Raw genomic sequence first — 22,844 nt, 5'->3', positions numbered from 1 at the left:
TGAAGGAGCCCCGGGGACTCCTGGCTGCCGCAGGTACCCTGGGACTCTGGCAGCGGGGCTCCAGCCACTGCCGGGAGCCCCAGGCCCTTTAAATCGCCCCCTGGGGAAGCAGCTACCCCTGGGGAAGCTGGTCCGGTATGGCATACCGGCTCTTGCCATACCGGACCGGCTTACTTTCACCTCTGTGAATTTGTACACCAGACCTCAGCTTCTGCCTCTTCTCCCAAAACCTGCAAAGTGCACTGTTGGAATTATGTAACCCTTTGAGCTCCTATGAGCCTGCCCACTGGGATTACTTCCACTTCTTCCAGAGTAAACTATCTGCATGGTCATTGTGTATTATGCAGGTATTTCTTGTTTGGTCAGAATACAATGGCAAAATAACACAGCTGGTGCTATTTTGTCCCTGTTTTTTGAGGTAAAAGTCAACAGGACCTGATTTTTGCCCTTGATGTCAAAATTATCATAAAGGACTTAATCATTCAGACAGCCTGCACTCGGTGTAACTCTATGAACCAACCACATTGTTCTAGAACATAAGCTAGTCTCTTCTAACTAGAGGAGAAATAATCCTGGATCTACTTTGGACCTGCAAAGATGCACTTTCTGAAAATGTCGGAATAAGAGGGAAGCTGGACATCATTGACTACAAAGCACTGCAATTCAGCAGTTAAGAAATAGATTCTCAGAAAGTACTCTCATCAGTATATTGGATGCTAAGAAAGCAGATATGGAGGAATTAAGAAATCAAGACACCATACTGCTCTCTTTGCAGGCAATGGGAGCTGTTCAGTTGACTTCAGTAGGAGTAGGTTGGTGTCTGTTCTAAAGACCATTGAAGTTAATGGCTATCTTTCCCATAGGCTTTGTTGGGCTTTGGATCAGACAGGAGGAAGTATTAAAATCTACCACTATAGAAGAAGGCAGGGAAATCCTGGCAGACTACAGGTGCAAGAAGCAATAATTCCCCTGACAAAGAGTTAGATATGAAACAAGAAATAGCTGATGCAGATGGCGGAACACTCTAAGATCCTTTATTGTATACTGAAGAAGAACGAGGCAATCAAAATGGATACTATTCCGGGGAAGGAGGAGGCCAGACAAAAAGTAGACATGTTCATTGCAGACATATGGGAATATAAAGAACTTTTACAAATATATCAGTGAAAAACAAATTAATAGAGAAAAAGCTGAAAGGAGGAGTGAGTGAAATTACCAATTATTCAAAAATGTTTGAGCCTTTCAACCCCTAAAATACCTGTTATCAATAAGAAAAATAAGGAAAAGTATTTTGAACAAGTGGAAAATGAGAAAGATCTTACCATGCTCATAAATACCCTGGTAATATATGTAGTATAAAAAAAACCTTGAAAGACTAACCCTTATAAAATATTTATTGATTCGGTGAATAACTACCCAGAGGGGGTGGCAAGTGGGGCAATTTGCCCCAGGCCCCACAGGGGCCCCGCAAGCCCTGGCCTGGCGGCAGTCCGGGTCTTTGGTGGTATTTCAGCGGCCGGGGGCCCTTCAGGGCTGCCGAAGACAAGGAGCGACTGAAGGGCCCCACTCTGCCAAAATGCCACCGAAGACCCTGACCGCCGCCGGGTGAATACAAGTGCCGCAGCTCCCCCCCGCTTTGACCCAGGCACCCTGAATCCTCTGGGCGGCCCTGCCTATATGTAGTATTTCTTTAAGACAATGATAGTATAGAAATAATAAAAAGTCTGATTTATTAATCGGGAATCTGATCTTGCAAATATTTAACACATAAGTTCAGTGGGACTAGTAATGTATATCAAGTTTTTGTAGGATCGAGTCTGTGGTTTGTAACTTGTTGAAATATTCTGCTATTCATGACAAAAAAGAAAAAGGAAATATTCACTTTCTAGGGTAGGTGAGTAGCTCTGTGTTGTCTCATCTAATACAGAGATACAGTTAGTGAAATACAATAGTACTTAAGTCAGGCTCAGCATTTTTTAAATGAGCTAAACTATAGATATTTACAAGCCAATTTTGCTGAAGGCTCTGATTCTAATTAGTTACCAGTCCTTAAATGTCAGGTTTGTCTCAGAGGAATGTAGGGTAACAGTAGGATAACTGGTTTTTGCCATTTTTAGCCAATGAGAGTAGAGCATGCTGCTAATTATGTGTATTACAGAAGTGTTTCTAAATTGCAAATAAAGTATTACAGGGAGACTGCTGTGTCATATAATAAATTAATTAACCTGAACCTGATTTCATTGATCTCTGTCTTATTATTTCAAAGGGCATCCATGCTATTTTTGTTTAAGATTTTAAAACCAGGACATTGAAGGATTATCATGTGCAGTATAAATAATGTAACTTAATATATTATCTGTTTTTTTAACAATTGGCCAAATCTCCACGATTGGCCACTATTATTATAATTAAGTATTAAAATAGCATATCTTAAATAGAACTCTTGTGATGATATTGATGTATGTATTGCTTTAATGAAATGCTTTACAAATAGTTTAAGGAACCCAAATAGTTTGCTTATATTGTCTAGAGAGCCCTAAGAAAGCGTCTTATTGAAGAGATGAAACAATATTGGTTTAGAATTTGCCACCTGTGTTAATGTTCAGTTATTTTTCAGGTCACCCAACTTTACCTAAGTGACTCTGGCAAACTGTGTTCCTCACTTCCCCCACATATATTCTCCTGTGCTGAAAGGGCTTACCACATGCTTTTCCAGGAGCGACGTCCTCAATGCTTTATTCTCAGGTGAAAATCTATCTTTCTATTAAGTGATTTATAACTCATGCCTTTGAAATGTTTCCCCAGGGACTCTGCAGACAAGGTTTCCTTTTTGTTTTTTCCCTCCAATTGCAACATAACAGTGTGAAAGAAAATATTTAATTCAGTGTAAGTGTTATTCATTTTGTTGGAGAAATGTGAGCTTCATTCAACTGCATCTTTAATAACAAAGATTTGTCCACAATCCAAAATTGTTTTTGTTTTTTATTTATATCAAACTGATTATGAACTAGGACCCAAACTAGAGAGGAGGGATTGTCCAATGGCTCAGATGTAACCTAGGACTTGGGAGACATGGGTTAAAGTCCCTGCTCTGCCATGGACTTCCTGGGTGACTCTGAGCAAGTCTTTCTGTGCCTCAGTTCCCCATCCTGTTAAATGGGGATAGAAGTAATTTTCAGGGGTTTGGTAGTTATAAATACTTTGTAGATTGTGGGGCTGCCTGCGCCATATAAATACCTAAATTAGACAGAACTGGCTAATCAGACTGCTTCATGGTTATGAAAGTTGAGGTAACTGAATAGACATAATCGCATGTATATATTTTCATTAAATTGTACTTTAATAGATACATGTTTTTTTGTAATCAGTAGAAGCACTATATATTCCCTGAGCTTCACTGAATATAGTAAGTAAACATTTGTGTAATATGTATTCATTTAAAAAATACTGTGCACTTTTAAAAACAAAGATGTACTTTTATGGAAAAACTGACTGCTGGTTGGCTGAAACAAACCATACACCTGTTTTATAACATAATCAGAATGGAGCTGTTACTGAACTGTGCAGGGAACAGTGACTTTTAAGCAGCAGAAAACCATTATCCTGTGCTCACATTCTCTTTATTTATATTTTTATTGAGGTGAAATAATTTGTTTGATAAAAATAAAAAATTCCCTGGCATTCAGTGTTTTCAATGAAGCGCTCCACAGAATATGAACTCTCACTTCATATCCACTTAGGACATAACTAGTAGATTAATAGTGTTGAGGGGTTGGCAACAATAGTGTATGAGGTGGAGCAGTAGGTAAAATGTACTTACATTTTGAAAAATGTCAAATACCAAATTAAGATACTAATGTATAATATTGGCAAATGCTATAAAGGGAGAGATATTCACTTCAATAAAGAACTGGTTTAGTGACAGAGACCAGATGATGGTGATAATTTTAGATAAGGAGGGAGGCGATACGTGGTACAGCAGAGCTCAGAATATTGAGCCCCGATCCAGTTCATTCTAGGTTACAGTATATCAGTGACCTGATGGAGGAATGATGTTAGAGTGTTCTGCTGAGATCATTAGAACTTGATGTCTGTATGTTATATCCAACGCAATCCACAGACATACACATTCCAGGCATCTTTTAGTTGGACTCTAATTGGATCCAAAGTTTAGTATGGAACTAGAAGCTGAAGAGAAAAAGAATTTGTAAAGCTATGACTTACTGGATAACCTAACACCAAGAGTTAGGGTCCTTGAACAATTCTCTCTCTCTCTCTCTTTTCTTTAACAATAATGGAGGGTATGTCTAGACAGCAGTATGCAGCGGCAGTCAAAAAAGCAAACAGGATGTTAGGAATCATTAAAAAGGGGATAGAGAATAAGACGGAGAATATCTTATTGACCTTATATAAATCCATGGTACGCCCACATCTTGAATACTGCGAACAGATGTGGTCTTCTCATCTCAATAAAGTTATACTGGCACTAGAGAAGGTTCAGAGAAGGGCAACTAAAATGATTAAGGATTTGGAACGGGTCCCATATGAGGAGAGATTAAAGAGGCTAGGACTTTTCAGCTTGGAAAGAGGAGACTAAGGGGGGATATGATAGAGGTATATAAAATCATGAGTGATGTGGAGAAAGTAAATAAGGAAAAGTCATTTACTTGTTCCCATAATATAAGAACTAGGGGCCACCAAATGAAATTAATGGGCAGCAGGTTTAAAACAAATAAAAGGAAGTTCTTCTTCACACAGCTCATAGTCAACTTGTGGAACTCCTTGCCTGAGGAGGTTGTGAAGGCTAGGACTATAACAGGGTTTAAAAGAGAACTGGATAAATTCATGGAGATTAAGTCCATTAATGGCTACTAGCCAGGATGGGTAAGGAATGGTGTCCCTAGCCTCTGTTTGTCAGAGGGTGGAGATGGATGGCAGGAGAGAGATCACTTGATCATTACCTGTTAGGTTCACTCCCTCTGGGGCACCTGGCATTGGCCACTGTCGGTAGACAGGATACTAGGCTGGATGGACCTTTGGTCTGACACAGTATGGCCATTCTTATGTTCTTATGCAATTAGACACCCGCAGTTTGCCAATGCCAGCTGACTCAGGCTTGTGGGGCTCAGGCTAAGGGGTTGTTTAATTGCAGTGTACATGGTCAGGCTTGGCTGGAGGTGGCAGGGTCCCAGAGCTCAGGCTGCAGCTTGAGCTCTAATGTCTACACCACAATTAAACAGTCCCTTACTTGAGCCCTGCAAGCCCAAGTCATAGGCCAGCTGCAAGGGTCTAATTGCAGTGTAGACATACCCTGAAAGACCAGGGGGGAATTGAGAATTTTCTGAAGTACTTGAAATGATATTCAAAAGATCTTTCCTGTCTCAAATCAGTTTAGATTCTGTTATGTTTAACTGTAATATACCCCCCCCCCCCCATCACTGATCATTAGCAGGGTTTGAATGCTGAGATTCATAGACTAATTAATGCTCATTTTTATATAAACCAAAACCAAAGCTAAACACAAGTATTATAAGGCCATTTCTCCTGGTCAGAAGTGGTCATCAGAGATCCCTTTATTAGTCTCATTAACATTATTAATAATAATAATAAAATATCAGTGTTGTGGTTCCAAAATGACAGACAGTGGCTTCTGAGTTAACAGGAATCCTTTATTTGTTCTCCTTGTGATATTTTCTGCTGTTGCTGGTTCAGGTGGGTAGTCTGAACTGTTACCCAGGGTTCTTTCAACACAAAGCTCTTGGTAACTTTTACTCTGTGCGAGGTGGTGTCAGGAAATAAATCAGGGGAGACATGGCCGTTCGACCGATAGATGGCTGGTACAAACAGGGCAATACAAGAGTGCTTTCACTTCAAGCTAAACTTTACTTAGTCTCAAGCACTTACACATGTCCGCAACAGATTAGTGAAATACCCCCAACCCTTGATAATTACCAAAGCTGAGTGTGGCTCTCGAGTGACACAGCGGCAGGCTTCCGGTGGCCAAATCTTCCGTCTGCCGGTGGAGACCGCAAGATGTATCCAGAGGGAGAGTCCATAAAGAGTCCAAGAGAGTCCCCAAACGAGTCCAACTACCTCAAACTTTCCTCCCTTATTTATACATTAGTAATAGAATGACACGTCCCTTAAAAAAAACTAGTTAAGTAAGCAGTTTCAATGGTCAAGCAAGAGGTTCCTTCTGATTACGGATTAACCAGGTGTGGGTTTTTCCAGTGTTGTAGCCTTGAGACCCCAATAGACATTCCTGGGGCACATCCTGCTCTTTTAAAATGCATGTATCAGCAACTTCAACACAATTCTTATCAGGAAGGATGCGGGGTCAAGCTGCCCTTTCTGTGGCACCCCAAATCTCCCTCCCCCCAGCATGGCCACTTTACAGCCTGCTGACTAGGTTGCTTTATCAAGAAACCATAGTGGTTTCAGGCACTTTATTGGTTTGCCAAAATCTCACCTTACAGAACTATCCAACATACCACTGTAGCAGTGGAGAGTAAAGTATCAGCCCTCCACACAGGCAAGCAGCTAACCCAGAGCCTGAAGTGTGCTGATCTTGTTACTCGTAGTTTGGTCTATCTTTTGTAATTGCTTAATATAGTAAAATCTTGCTTCTATGTACTAATGAGCAGGAGAGCTATTGCAAATTATAGTAGGCCCTAATCGTGTAAAGTGATTCACATGGATGGACTGTATCACCATGTGGAGTCCCCTTGAAGTTAAACGGTAATCCATGCTGGCATAAGGGTCTGCATTTGCAAAGGGAATTAATGAGTAAGTGAAATGTATTAAGAAAAATAAGCAAAGATATTCATTTGTTTGACAAGTCTAGTCTAGTTTTAATTATTGATGTCAATGCTTTATAGTGTCAGCACAGAACTATGTAATAAGTTTTATAAAAATAATGGTGTTTTAGTAATAGTTCTTACTAAATAGGCTTTACTAACAAGTGAAGAGAGGTGGTTAATTTTGAGTGCAAAGTGTGGGATGTGTAGATAAGCAAATTAGTCGGGTCCCATGATATTAATACTTAGCACTTATGTTTTGCTTTGTATTTTCAATTGTCAACATGTTGTACTCACATTAACTGCTTACTGTTAAATAAATAAAGCAACACTACTATTGTGACCAAATACCCCCTTTTTTAAATTTCTCCTGAAGAATCTGGAAAGAAAGAAAGAAAAAACACACACATACTCTACAGAAATGCTTTATTTTGTCTGCAGTGCAACATCGAACAACCTAGTACATTCTTGGAAGAGACTAAGGAAACCTGGAAATAGTGTCATACACCGTACACTCTTTCATCCTCATCACCCTCATCAAGCATGTCACCTTGTTTTATTAGTGAAGTTAGTGTTTATCTTCTATTAGCTGTGTTTTTAGTTCAGTTTTTCCTGAGCTGCCTGAAGCTTATGTGCAAGAAGGCATTTCCCATGGGTTTAGTGGCCTTTACTAATCATTTATTAATTACTCTTTCATTGGACACACGAACTGTATCTGATGAATTCTGCATGCAGTATAACTATTATTGGTACACTTTTTCTCAGTTGATATAGCCACTTTTTCCTTCCACGTTTGCCCAAGAAATAGTAACCACCAGGTGCCACATTCAGGTAACATGCGTTTTGATATCAGGAGTCAGTGAAAAATGTCTTTCATCTTACTTTATTTTCACCCCCTAATCACGTTCTTAACTTTCTGACTATGAGTAGTCCCAGTGACTTCGGTGGGACTGTTCACATGCATAAAGTTATGCTTAAATACTTACTGGCTCAGGGCTAGAGTAAGGTCGAGCCTGAAGAGTACAGTCCTTGTTGCCTACTAGTGCCCTTGTGTACGCTACTCTAACTCACTTTGGGAGGGATGCGGGGAGAGCATGGCAGCCTCCTATCTCTTCACCACTCCCTGTGTATGTGAGCTAATACAACCTGAGAGGCACAAACAAAAGGAGATGGTGCACTCTCTCCAAGTCTGGTGGAGTCTACCACTTCAACAAGTGCTTTCTGAGGGCTTGCTGCAGTGCATTTATCCAGATATCCTTCAGGGAGAGTGGTGGCTGCAAAAATGGAATCTAGCTTTATGCTAGACAGCTCAATTAGTGGAGATTACTGTCAATATATGTCCTTGTATATCAACTCCCCTGCCCCCATGTTGCTTTATTGTATCTCTCTGTTGTCTCTAAATTTACACGTAGATTACATGGTCTTAAATGAGGGATTGTTTCTTCATTAGGTGTCTGTAGAGCTTTGATGGGGCTGGAGCCTCTAACTACTACCACAATACAAATACATAATAATAAATAAAATGGAGATGAAAGGAATCCTCCACCCAGCTTGAGGATAAACAGCGGGCTTCAGCGACTCCCATGGTTCCTGCGCTCTGATCTCCCCAGAGGGGAGAAATTTGTGTATTCATATAGTAAGAGATTTACTGTCTCCCATCCCTGACCACAAAAAACAACCAAACGAAAAATCCACCACCACCCCATGTTCAATCTTACTCTTTGGGTAAGAACCATGAGCCTTGTTTGCATTTATGCTAAGGCTAATTTATATTGCCTTCGCAGTGTGTGTAATTGTAATTTGCGCCCACTTTAATGGGTCTTTACCCTTCACAGAGTGTTGTAAAGGGGCTCTATTGCAAATGAGAATTGGCCATATGTTTTCATTTTGGGATTCAGTAGAAACTTTTCCCCTGGCCTTTAAAGTTCTCTATTGTCTTGCTCCAGTTTACTTCATGCACCTAATCTTCCCCTGGGCCTGGCCCCTCTGCTGATCTACCCTCTATTTCCTCTCTTTTCCATCGCACAATCCCCCCCAAATTAGCAAGAGAGCCAATTCTTCTGCAGCTCATCTGCAATCTGTCTGCTACATTAGCTTTCTTTAACTCCTCATATTTTCTCTCAAAATATCTCTTTTCTCATGCAAATACGCTTCTTAAGTCTCTTCCCTGGGGTTTTTGGTGTTATGAGAAAATAGTTCCATTTTTTCACTCTGAAAATGACCAAATGTCTCCTTGGGTTAACTTTATTGAAGTGCATAATGTTACACTAGGGATGCATTTAGCCAAATGTTGTAGGGTTGTGTGTAGATTTTTTTGCCATTTATTCAATGTAATTTGGTTTGTTTTTTCTATTCTCTCAGCTGACTTCTAATGTTTAATAGAGGGAAAACAGTGCAGGGTGCAGTTTGCGTTAAAATATAGTTAGATTGTACTATGTGCTTTTTACAGCCAAGAGGTGGACTTCCCTGTATCAAACCAGTTTGTTTCTAACACATTTGTTTTTTTCTTGCTTGCTAAAGTTGTCCTTCTCCTCCCCTCAAGGCATGCCTGGCTTTAGAAATGCATTAAGAACTGACAAGATAAGCATTAGTATTATCCAGAAAGCCTAACTACACGATAGTTTATAGATGTCTTGGTGAGAGCCAAGCATCCTTAACAGATTTAGCCACCCTTATATTGGACATTAATGTCTAATTTGGTGATTAAAACAAAACATTTAAAACACTTACATCAAATGAATTATTTTAATCTGTTACCCAGTTTAGCAACCAGTAGTGCTAATGTCCAATGGCCTAATAGCTACATAAGCCGCATTTATAAATCCAGTGTAAATCTGAAAAGGAGTGAGATTCTCTTCTCTTAAAAATGATAGACTGGGGAACCTAATTTTGTTTTGTTTTCTCAATGTTTCATCACCCCTTATTTTCTACTAGAATTAATAATCAGAAAGCATTAATGCATGATTGCTATTTACAGGGCATCTTATTTTTTATAGTACATAATTCTGGTTAAAAATGTAGTGATGCATTATTTCCAGTTGCAGAAAAGGATTACATCTATCCCCAATGTCAATATTATATAACAATAAGCATGTTGATATAAACACAATAGTTTTATATCTATTCTTAATATTCTTAATGATTTGTATTGCAGTAGCACCTAAGAAGTCGAGTCATGGACCAGAACCCCATTTGTTCTAGGTGCTGTACAAACTCAGAACAAAAGGAGAATTCCTGTCCCAAAGAGCTTACAATCTGCCAGCTGATTTTCTTCAACCTATTTATTACTTAGTATCAGAATAGATTTTAGCATTAATAATCGGCACACCAGGAAGTGTTTAGAATTTGGATTCAGAGGAACATCCAAAAATTTAGCGCATATTTATAAATTATCTGAATCTCTTGGGTTTCCAAAGTTGGTTGGCAGTTCAAGTGAACAAGACTTCTATGACTTCTCATTCAAGTCATGAATGGAAATAGTGCAAGAATAACCTATTTTGCAGTATTCTGCACTTTTGGTTCTAGTACTTCCTGGGAACTGAAAATAAACATTTATCCTAAAACTTCACTCACTAAAAAATATCTCAGATGACAACTGTAGTGTATACCTAATCTACTTTTAATGCTAGTGGTGGAAAAACTTCACTGTGCAGAGCCATAGCATTGCATTCCTTTGAGATGTTATTGTTGGCCTGTTGAAATTCCCAAAAGATATTGGGCCTTAGACATTTAGGCACACTGAGAGACTCAGGGACCAATAGTGCATTTCACCCTGACGTGTGGACAAGCAATTGGATAATGAATTACATGGCTACTGCACATTAACTCCCTTTGTTTTCATTCATTTTAAGCACTTGCAAGGATGAAACATAGAAAATAAAGAGGGTGGGGTACGGTACTAAGTGTGACACCACTACTACCTCTGTCCTTAGCCAGAAATGGTGATTATGAAATACTGGACGTTTGTGTAGTGGAATAGATTCCTTCCACGTCCAGGCTGCACAAGCTCCTCATTCATCTGTTGAATGAGTGGCAGGTATAAAAAGTGGTTTCAATTTTCAGGGGGGAGATGGGGGCTCATTTTAGACATTCTTCCAAAGCTTTGAATGTTCTATTTAATGTCCAGACAAAAAAACAAAGTTGCCCTAACAGAAACAAATTCAATTTGTGGTTATGAGCAGCTATTCTACCTTGCATACAACGTAGCATGTTACTGAACAGAAACAAGCTGTACATATGTACTGCTTAGATACGTTGCTTCTCCTTATTAAAATTTGATATAGCAGTTGCACTCCAAAATTTTTTCCGTGTATTTCTCCTTTATGAAACGTGAAGTATTTCTATTCAAAATAGCACTTTGGTGCCTCAGAGGAATTGTTTGGGTTCCTTATGAACCTATTCTTCTCTGTGGACTGAGCTCATGATGAGGGAAGAAGGCATAGCATAGGTGTCCCTGGCCATTGTGAGTTCTGCCAGAGAGCCCAGCCTATAGAAGAGAATGGGGGTATAAGCACCTAAACCACGACTCCCATGAAGCACCTGGGGCACCACTTTGAATAGAAATATTTCAAGTTTGGGTCGTTCTCTTTTTTTTTACAAAATGCTAAAATTTTCTAAGGAAATCAGAAAAAAATGTTGTGTCAAAAATCCAATTCTCAGTCAAAAAACAGTTTGAATGGAAATGTTTTGACCAACCATAACCTATATTAGTGTCCACTTCTGCATATTTATTTCTTTAAAAAGTCATGACATGTGTCAATAGCAGATTGGTCTATCAGGGATGAATTGCTTATACCTGTTAATAGTTGCTTGTTTCCCCCCCCCCCATATCAAGGTGCTCAAGGTCCCAATATATTTCTCAAATGATGAACCCCCACACTCACACTTGTGAACTGTGGGACAATGCAGATCAACAATAACATTAAATTCAGGGCAAAATTTAGCATTACCCATCGGTTCCCATTATAAGACCATCTTCTCCTTCTTTCTTAGCATATTGGTTCATAGTAGTTGGGGCAAAAAGGAATTTTAATGAACTGTCTAAGGGATTAACTACCTTATTAATGTTAGGTAGTTCCATGTTGGTAAGGGACCAGATGTAGTCCATACACACTTCATATATGGAACTGTTTGATAGCTCTGCCATTTCTGCCTACTACTAAGTGATGGGCAGCATGGAAATGCATATAAATAAAAATATATTTCTATTTAAAAAACAAAATTAAACTTCTAAGATAAACACATCAGCAATATTCATCATAAATTTATATCAATTTATGAGGCCCCTCTCTGACAAATCCACGGACCTTTCTCATGTAGAATCACATGGGTCTGAAAATGCAATAATGTAAGACAACTTTATGCCCCATCAGTACCATGGATGGCTAGAAAGAAAGCGCTGTTGACAAACTTTTCTTTATGTGAGTAGCTTCAATACTTAATGTAATACCATTTTCAAAGATTTTTATTCGGGCTGCCAAGCAATTAAAAAAATTAATCGTGATTAGTCACACAATTAAAAAAAATTAATCGTGATTAATCACACTGTTAAACACAGAATACAAAGTATACAGAGCTCACGTTATATTTATTTTTTATTACAAATATTTGCACTGTAAAAAACAAAAGAAATAGTATTTTCAATTCATCTACAAGTACTATAGTGCAATCTCTTTATCATGAAAGTTGAATTTACAGATGTAGAATTATGTACAATAAAAACCTGCATTCAAAAATAAAACAATGTAGAATTTTAGAGCCTAGAAGTCCTTGTTCAGCCAATCACTCCGACAAACAAGTTTGTTTACATTTGCAGAAGATAACACTGCCTGCTTCTTGTTTACAATGTCCTTTGAAAGTGAGAACAGGCATTTGCATGGCACTGTTGTAGCCAGCGATGCAAGATATTTACATTCCAGATGCGCTAAAGATTCATATGTCTCTTGATGCTTCAACCACTATTCCAGAGGACATACGTCCATGCTAATGATGGGTTCTGCTCGATAATGATCCAAGGCAGTGCGGACCGACGCATGTTCATTTTCATCATCTGAGTCAGATGCCACCAGCAGAAGGTTGATTTTCTTTTTTGGTGGTTTGGGTTCTGTAGTTTCCGCATCAGAGTGTTGCTCTTTTAAGACTTCTGAAAGCATGCTCCACAGCTCATCCTTCTCAGATTTTGGAAGACACTTCAGATTCTTGGGTCAAGTGCTCTAGCTATCTTTAGAAATTTCACATTGCTATCTTCTTTGCATTTTGTCAAATTTGCAGTGAAAGTGTTCTTAAAATGAACAACATGTCCTGGATCATCATTCGAGACTGCTATAACATGAAATATATGGCAGAATGTGGATAAAACAGCAGGAGACCTACAATTCTCCCCCAAGGAGTTCAGTCACTCATTTAATTAACGCATTATTTTTTAACGACCATCATCAGCATGGAAGCATGTCTTCTGGACGATGGCCAAAGCATGAAGAGGCATATGAATCTTTAGCGCATCTGGCACGTAAATATCTTGCAACGCCAGCTATAATAGTGCCATGCAAACACCTGTTCTCACTTTCAGGTGACATTGTAATTAAGAAGTGGGCAGCATTATCTCCCGTAAATGTAAAAAACTTGTTTCTCTTAGCGATTGGCTGAACAAGAAATAGGACTGAGTGGACTTGCAGGCTCTAAAGTTTTACATCGTTTTATTTGAGTGCAGTTATGTAACAAAAATACCCTACATTTGTAAGTTGCACTTTCATGATAAAGAGATTGCACTACAGTACTTGTATGAGGTGAATTGAAAAATACTATTTCTTTTGTTTATCATTTTTACAGTGCAAATATTTGTAATAAAAATAATATAAAGTGAGCACTGTACACTTTGTATTCTGTGTTGTATTTGAAAATGAAGAAAAACATTTAAAAATATTTAATACATTTCAATTTGTATTCTGTTAACAGTGCGATTAATCATGATTAATTTTTTTAATCACGATTAATTTTTTTAGTTAATCGCATGAGTTAACTGTAATTAATCAACAGCCCTAATTTTTACGTGTGAATCATCAGTACTCAGTATAATCCATTGACACACATCATTAGGCAGTTTGGTTATGTTAGTTATGTTTCCCAAAGTAGCACAAAAATATTTTTCATTATTTTCTTCTTTTTGTAAAGCAGTGGCTTCTATTTTGTTGATTTTAATTAAAACTCATATTTGATTTGTGAAACTCAAATGTTTTGAAAAATATTTCTGAAGTTTGCAAAACCTTGAACCACATAGAGATTCCTCATTCCTACTAGGCAGCATTATTGTTCATAACGGTGAGGCCAAGGATTAAAAGGGTTAGGAGTGAAACACTTTGGTTGGGAATTGTGCAGACATTTGCATTATCACTGCTATGTTGAGGCAGTTCTGTGACTACTTTTTTCTCGAAAGATGTGTAATTAATAGCTTTTATAAGCACTGCATTCAGATATTTATAATTTATTTATTTAAAAGAGCTGTACCCTTCTCCCCCCGTATTCAAATGGCATTAATAGGAGTTTGTCTCATGTGATGACAACATAGTTGGGTTTCTGTGTACGGGAGGTTTCCAGTTTTGTATCCAGAAAATTCTTGTTGATGAGAAATTTAAACCCACACATTTAAAATCTCCTAGAACCACAGGAGAACATCAAAAGTAGAAGTAGTGCAACTTCTCCTCTAGAGCAGATAAGTTCCATGTTTAATGTAGCAAATATGCCTCTTACACGCAGGGAACACTGCGTGTAAGAGATTTCCTCAAAAAGCTTATTTATATTTCTAGGTACAATGGAGTTCACATAAGGGTCAGAAATGTGATCTGTTACACTGTTGTAAATATGAATTAATATAATTTAAATCAATGCAGTATTTTTGAATTTACAATGATATGAATAAAATTACAATCTGTCTCATAACTAGAAAGCAAATTTCTCAATATTTGCAGAAATCACCCTTCATGTTTTTAACATGTTTTCTAGTTTTATGAACATTTTTTCTTTACTGACGTTGCTGAAACTGCCTTCATATTTTCAGACTCAGAATTGCACTTTTTCCATATCACTTAATTACACTTTGTCTATCTTTTTTCAAAACAAAATTTACCTTCCATCATTAGTTATGTTAGAGGAGCACCCAGAGACCACAACTATAAACAGGGCCCCATTTTGCTAGACGTTGTACAGACAGTTCCTTCCCTCAAATAGTATGAGAACTAAACAGACAAGACAGATAAAACCAAGAAGAGGCACAGAGTATCGAAGCGCTTTGTCCAAGGTCACACAACAGATCCATGACTGATCCTGGGCTGGAACCTGCGTCTTTGGCCATGTCTACACTACAAACTTTGGTTGATGCCAGCATTAAACCATTGCAGTTAGTATATTGCTTGTGTGCATTCATACTTGTCTCCTTGCATCTGTGCTGCGCATACTCACCAAGAGTGCTTGTATTGATGCAGAGTGCAGTGTATCATGGATAGGTATACCAGTGTGCAACCTGCCACCGTCCAGCCTACTGCCTTTGGGGAAGTTTTGGCAATACATGCTGGGGCCTAAATGAGTTGCGCAAGGATGACTGGGAGCAAGGGGTCAACTTCCCAGTGTGCAACTGTCTCCATCCCATTATGTCATCTATATCCCATAATTTTTGCTCCTTTTTTCAAAATCCCATAAACCACAAGACTCTCCTCACTATCTGCCATCTCTGATTGAAGCATGGAGCCTGCATTGCTCTGCACTATTGTCATAAGCATTGCAAGCCCAGAATGCACAATCCTCTAGTATTTGCAGAGCTGCAAGAATAACCAAATCAGCAGGGAACATGACGGTTTCTCAGAGGACAGATTGCTATGGGACATAACAAGAACAAATTCAAGGTTGTTGATAGCATTCATGGAGCAGCTGCACATGGTGGAGCACTCTGTCTGGGCCCGAGAAAAGAGCACTGACTGATGAGATTGCATTACAATACAGGCTTGGAATGATAAGACAAGAACTTTTGGATGTACAAGGCCACATTCCTGCATCTGTGTGCTGAGCTCTCCCCAGCCCTCCAGCACAGGGACACCAGAACGAGAACTGCACTGCCAGTGAAGAAGCAAGTGGCAATCGCACTGCAAATTTGCAATGCTGGATTTTTGAATTTACAATGATATTAATGAAATTACAATCTGTCTCATAACTAGAAAGCAAATTTCTCAATATTTGCAGAAATTTCCCGGTCAGTGGAAAATCAGTTTTGAGTTGGAAAATCTACTCTGGGGGGCTGTTACCATGCAAGTGTGCAGGGTCACTAATTGCCTCCTGCTATGCAGGACTGTGACTCTTAGCCATGTGTAGGACATAGTGGATGGATCTGCATCAGTGAGGTTCCTGAACTATGATGAAGCAGTAGACCGCACATATGTCCTTATTTTGGCACAAGACCACCTTGCCACAGAGTACATGAACAGAAAGGGCTACTTCTCTATGGTTATGCAAACATTGGTGGATCACCAGGGACAATTCACCAACATTAATGCGGGCTGGTCAGGGAAGATGCATGACACGCACATCTTTAAGAGCACAGGACTGTTCAGAAAGCTACAATCAGGGGCTGTCCTGACCAGCAGATTACCATTGCTGATGTTGAAATGCCAGTAGTGATCCTGGGGGACCCGGCTTACCTCTTGCTCCCCTAGCTTGTGAAACCATACACCAGCCACCATGACATCTGCAATGAAACTACTGGCTCAGCCTGTGCAGAATGACTGTTGAATGTGTTTTTGGAGGGATGCTGGCAGTGTTTACTCCCAAGATTGGATCTCAGTGAGAATAATACCCCATGGTTATAGCTACCTGCTGTGTCCTGCATAATATCTGTGAGGCAAAGGGGGGAAAGGTGGAACAGCTGTCTTCTGAGATTGAACAGCCAGACACAAAGATTATTACAAGAGCTCAGTGCAGAGCTGTATGGCTTATGGAGGCTTTGAAGGAGCACTTTAACAGTGAGCCACAGTAGTGTGTTGTGGTGTATTGAGCACTACCTGGTCCTGCTGTGTTGGCTCTGTTAGAAATTGTATGGTTTTTGGTGTACATGTAAGCATATAACACTGTCAACGCACCTATTCAATTTGTTGTGCTTGCTGTAAATTTATGATTATTACCCTGTGTAATAATAACATAACATCTCAGTGTTTGTCACTGATCCCATGAGTTGTGTCACTGCACAGTAACAAGCAAGTGGGTGATTTCAGAACTCCTAGGCACTCTGCAGCATATTTTGTGTACTAATAAAGATGAAATTATGTTCCAAATAATAGAATTCTATTCAATAACAAAATCAGTGAAAAGAAAAATCTGTGCATTGTAAAAGCAAATACATTAAAAACTTAATAAATTGATAGAACATAATTTATCAAGGGGAAAGAACATTTGTGTCCATTTGAGCTACACATACAGCTATCGTAGTTCTCACAGGTCCGTGTATATGAAGCTCTGGTTGTCCTTAATGTCCCATGGGGTCGAATGATAGGGATAGGGATGTGGCCTCAGATGCCAGATGGAATGTTGAGGGAGGGTGTAAGGAAGTGCTGCAAAGGAGTTCTCTATGGACTGCAAAAGGAGGCAAGCCTGGGTTTGTTGAACTTGTAGGTCGCCAGGAGTCTGCAGAATCTGTGTTTGCTGCCAGAGAAGCCCCATTATGTCCTGGTGCATCTCCTTCTCCTTTCCCTGCGGGCACTCGTGGGCCTTTCTCCTTTCTGCTCTTTCCTTCTCCAGTCTGTCTGCAATATTCACCCTCCAGGCCCTGTGCTCACAGGCTGATGCAACAGTGGCTTGCAGGATTTCATTGAATGTGTCATTCTGAGTCCTCTTCTTTCTCTTCATTATCTGACTCAGATGTTCCATGGGTGTGGAGGGGGAGCCCCTCATGACCACAACAGCAGCAGCTACAGATAAAAAAACAGAGGTACCATTGTCAGGAGAGTTACAACAGAAAGTGAAACTGAAGATCCTGAAATTCCTTTTCTTGCTCCCATAAAGTTGTAAAAAGACATGTTTATTGACACTTCTGCTTTGGAGTGCTTGTGCATGTTGTCACAGCACCAGCCATGGTGAGTGTGACCTGCCACGGATGGGAGAAATGAAGACAGAATTGCTTGGTAACATGAAACTATGAATATTAGGCAATGGCACTGAATGCTGGCACTGTTTTCCACGGATGGTAGTGATGTGAGCTGATCCCTCACTCTTGTGGGTAACAAAGGCAGTGAAGGCACAGTTGCTGCTGGCATCCTGAAGCTACCCAGGTAGTCTGTGTACTACAGTGGTTGCCCCAGGCCCTGGTCCCCGCAGGGGCCCCCATGAAAATATAGTATTCTGTAGTATTTCAACTTTTTTTCTGGAAGGGGCCCCCAAAATTGCTTTGCCCCAGGCCCCCTGAATCCTCAGGGTGGCCCTGAAAGGAATCAAGATTAGAGCCTACCAAATTCACAATCCATTTTGGTCATCAATTTCACTGTCATAGGATTTTTAATATAGTAAATTTAATGATTTCAGCTATTTAAATCTGAAATGTCACAGTGTAGTAATTGTAGGAGTCCTCACCCAAAAAGGAGTTGGGGGGTCACAAGGTGATTGTAGTGGGGGTTGTGGTACTGCTACCCTTCTGCACTGCTGCAGGTGGCGGTGCTGTCTTCAGGACTGGGTGGTGAGAGAGCAGTGGCTGCTGGCCAGGCGCCTAGCTCTGAAGGTAGAGCCGCCACCAGCAGCAGCACAGAAGTAAGGGTGGCAATCACACGACCTCCCTGAAGTAACCTTGCGACCCTCCTACAACTCCCTTTTGGGTCTGGACCCCCAATTCGAGAAACTCCGGTCTCCCCCATGAAATCTATATAGTATAGGGTAAAAGCACACAAAAGACCATATTTCACAGTGTGAGACCAGATTTCACTGTCCGTGATGTGTTTTTCCTGGCTGTGAATTTGATAGGGCCCTAATGTTGGAAGTACCAACATTCCATCACCAGCAGGAAGTGACTGAAGGGCTCTGGGAAGACAGACAAGAAAAGATATGCGGGCTCTGCTCCAATCCCCAGCAAACCCACCAATATCCTTAGACATGTCAGAAAGATGCCTGAAACCATGGAGGTTGTCTTCTAGTTGAGTAGTTTCTCTAATGATCAGGGGCGGCTCCAGGCACCAGCAGAGCAAGTGCGTGCCTGGGGTGGCATGCCACGGGGGGCAGCGTGCTGGTCCCTGTGAAGGCAGCAGACAGGCCGCTTTTGGCGGCATGCATGTCGGAGGTCCACCAGTTCCGCGGGTTCAGCGGCAATTTGGTGGTGGGTACGCCGAAGGCGTGGGACTGGCAGGTCACCCGCAGAAACGCCGCCGAATCCCTGTGACCAACGGACCTCCCGCAGGCATGCCACCGAAGGCAGCCTGACTGCTGTGTTTGTAGGGCCGGCACTTCCACTAGGCGACCCTAGGCAGTCGCCTAGGGCGGCAGGATTTGGGGGGCGGCATTTTGCCGTTCTTGGCAGAAATTTGGTGGTGGGGGTCCTTCCGCTCCGGGTCTTCGGCGGAAATTCGGCGGCGGGTCCTTCACTCACTCTGGGACCTGCTGCTGAAGTGCCCCGAAGATGCGGAGCGGAAGGATCCCCGCCGCCAAGTGCTCAGAGGAGGAGCGCTGCCGCCTAGGGCGGCAAAAACCCTGGCGCCTCTGCATGCTTGGGGCGGCAAAAAACATAGAGCTGCCCCTGCTAATGATATCAGCTTCTTACACTCAGCTTTAGATCTGTGATGAGCGGTGGGGCGGGGAGCAGAGAAGCAAGGATTGGAGAAGGAGTGTTCAGTGTGAGAAACAGGAGTGGTTAGAGATAGAGGGCAAGAAGAAGAAATAAAAAGGAAGAGAAAAGGGAGAATAAAAATACGATGACTGGTAAGAGATGGATGTTATATGTAGATATAGGTATAGAAAAACAAACAAGACATGTGCCAGGTGTCCCTCTGACGGCTTTGGTTATACAGGGTTTTGTATAATTTCCCCCACATTTGTCTGATCCTTGCTCTTTAGGTTGTAAGCTATTTGGGGTAGCATTTGCCTCGTGTGTGTCTGCGCTGCACCTAGCACATTTTGGGCACTACTGAAATAAAATAGGTAGTCTGAGTTATTTTGGAACTTTTTCAAAGAAGGCAGAGCTTTGTTGGGAGGAAGTGTTTGGGAAGGGGGAAAGAGAGGTTTTGGGGTATTTTTACTCCCAGTAGACCTTTTGTGATTCCATGTACCTTATAGTATATGGTGTTGCTTGCAACTTCTCCTCTTCTTCTGAAGCAAATGCAGTTTCAAAACTGCCGTTATTACTACTGTGCTCATCCCTTTATCCCACAGAACCAGTTCCTGCTACAGCTTGGAGCTCTATTCAGTGGTTAACCCTTCCACTCGCTACAGAGATTTCTGCTATGGGAAAATTCCTCTATGTGATATTTATTATGTTAACATGAATGCACGTGATTAAACTTAAATTCACCGAAACACTTAAATGACTCTCCATGCTGGTACACTTTCTACTACTTGGTAAATCAAACATGAGTTGTCATGTCCTTAGCACTGCAGCTACTGTGACCTTTCCAAACAGCTTATGCCACTAGCAGAAGTTCACTGACCTTTTGCAGGGCTGATTTTTTAAGATCATTACAATGAATACAGTGCTGTCTGGTTAAGAAACTTTTTAGTTTCCAACCCTTTTCTTGCAAACGAATGCATTAGTGAATACAGACATTATTACCTTTGCAGGGTATTAAATTATCTGGGACCAGGCAGATTTCTGAAAACAACCTTGAATAACATCAGATTTTCCAGGAGAAACTTTTCAGGAAACCAAATGCTGATGACCGGAGCCTTGCATAGTGCATTTATGTCACAGACCTTGCACTGTAAATCCCACTGGGATGTTAAACTCAGATTAGGTATGCCAGTGAACTCCTTGACTTCAATGATGATTTTTTTAAAAAATGTTAGCTACTGAAGTATTTTACGTGCTTTGCATAAAATACATACAAGGCTTCTGAAACCTTTGCACAGCCAAAAACTTCCATCCACTTCAATAGGAGCTTTGGGTGTACAAAGAATGCAGGATCAGACTCTAAATGATGATAGAAACTTACAATATTAAAACAACAATAGTTTAAATTAGTCAAAAACCATAAATAGCAAAGGCAGTCTCATTCTGCATAGATTCAGAGAAAAGGCGAGTCTTATAGACTCATAGACTTTAAGGTCAGAAGGGACCATTATGATATTCTAGTCTGACCTCCTGCACAACGCAGGCCACAGAATCTCACCCATCCACTCCTGTAACAAACCCCTGACCTATGTCTGAGCTACTGAAGTCCTCAACTTGTGGTTTCAAGACTTCAAGGTGCAGAGAATCCTTCAGCAAGTGACCCGTGCCCCATACTGCAAAGGAAGGTGAAAACTCCCCAGGGCCTCTGTCAATCTGCCCTGGAGGAAAATTCCTTCCTGACCCCAAATATCGTGATCAGCTAAATCAGAGGTTCCCAAACTTATTTGGCCTACCGCCCCCTTTTCAGAAAAAAAATTACTCAGCGCCCCCCTTTTCAGAAAAAAAATTACTCAGCACCCCCCTGGAAATCTACCTTCTTTAAGTGAACAAACAGAAAGATGCAGTGACAAATTTGCGTTCTTTTATGTATCTATATTTCTACCTACATCCTACAATATAGTAANGTGGTTTCAAGAGTTCAAGGTGCAGAGAATCCTCCAGCAAGTGACCCATGCCCCATGCTGCAAAGGAAGGTGAAAACTCCCCAGGGCCTCTGTCAATCTGCCCTGGAGGAAAATTCCTTCCTGACCCTAAATATGGCAATCAGCTAAACCCTGAGCATGTGGGCAAGACTCACCAGCCAGACACCCAGGAAAGAATTCTCTGTAGTAATTCAGAGTCCACCTTATCTAGTGTCTCATCACAGGTCATTGGGCATATTTACCGCTAATAGTCAAAGATCAATTAATTGCCAAAATTAGGCTATCCCCCATCATACGATCCCTTCAATAAATTTATTGAGCTTAGTCTTGAAGCCAAATATGTCTTTTACCTCCACTGCTCCCTTTGGAAGGCTATTCCAGAACTTCACTCCTCTGATGGTTAGAAACCTTTGTCTAATTTCAAGTCTAAACTTCCTGATGGCCAGTTTGTATCCATTTGTTCTTGTGCCCAAATTGGTACTGAGTAGAATTATTCTTCTCCCTCCCTGATATTTATCCCTCTGATATATTTATAGAGAGCAAGCATATCTCCCCTCAGCCTTCTTTTGGTTAGGCTAAACAAGCCAAGCTCTTTGAGTCTCCTTTCATAAGACAGATTTTCCATTCCTCGGATTATCCTAGTTGCCCGTCTCTGTACCTGTTCCAGTTTGATTTCATCCTTCTTAAACATGGGAGACCAGAACTGCACACAATATTCCAGAGGAGGTCTCATCAATGCCTTGTATAATGGTACTAATACCTCCTTATCTCTACTGGAAATACCTTGCCTGATGCATCCCAAGACCATAGTAGCTTTTTTCACAGCCATATCACATTGACGGCTCATAGTCATCCTATGATAACCAATACTCTGAGGTCCTTCTCCTCCTCTGTTACTTCCCATGTGATGCGTCTCCAGTTTATAACAAAAATTCTGTTATTAATCCCTAAAATGCATGACCTTGCACTTTTCACTATTAAATTTCATCCTATTACTATTACTCCAGTTTACAAGGTCATCCAGATCTTCCTGTAGGATATCCTGGTCCCTCTCTGTATTGGCAATACCTCCCAGCTTTGTGTCATCCACAAACTTTATTGGCACAAAAAGTAGGAATGTGCCAATAAAGTTTGTGGATGACACAAAGCTGGGAGGTATTGCCAATACAGAGAGGGACCAGGATATCCTACAGGAAGATCTGGATGACCTTGTAAACTGGAGTAATAGTAATAGGATGAAATTTAATAGTGAAAAGTGCAAGGTCATGCATTTTAGGGATTAAT

At 40.6% G+C, this 22,844-nt stretch overlaps 1 protein-coding gene across 2 annotated transcripts in view; it reads left to right on the top strand.

The window, feature by feature from the left end:
• MYO16 (myosin XVI) overlaps window positions 1–22,844 on the top strand; it is a 559,391-nt gene that overhangs the window by 299,638 nt on the left and 236,909 nt on the right. For both annotated transcript variants that reach the window (XM_034758177.1, XM_034758176.1), the window contains one exon: window positions 2,618–2,745. In XM_034758177.1, the coding sequence (XP_034614068.1) occupies window positions 2,618–2,745 (128 nt within the window). The remainder of the gene's footprint in view (window positions 1–2,617; window positions 2,746–22,844) is intronic.

Source organism: Trachemys scripta, chromosome 1, assembly GCF_013100865.1.
Source record: "Trachemys scripta elegans isolate TJP31775 chromosome 1, CAS_Tse_1.0, whole genome shotgun sequence".
Classification (NCBI taxonomy): domain Eukaryota; kingdom Metazoa; phylum Chordata; order Testudines; family Emydidae; genus Trachemys; species Trachemys scripta.
The sequence above is the reverse complement of the archived record's forward strand: the minus strand, read 5'-3'. Positions and strand labels throughout refer to the sequence as shown.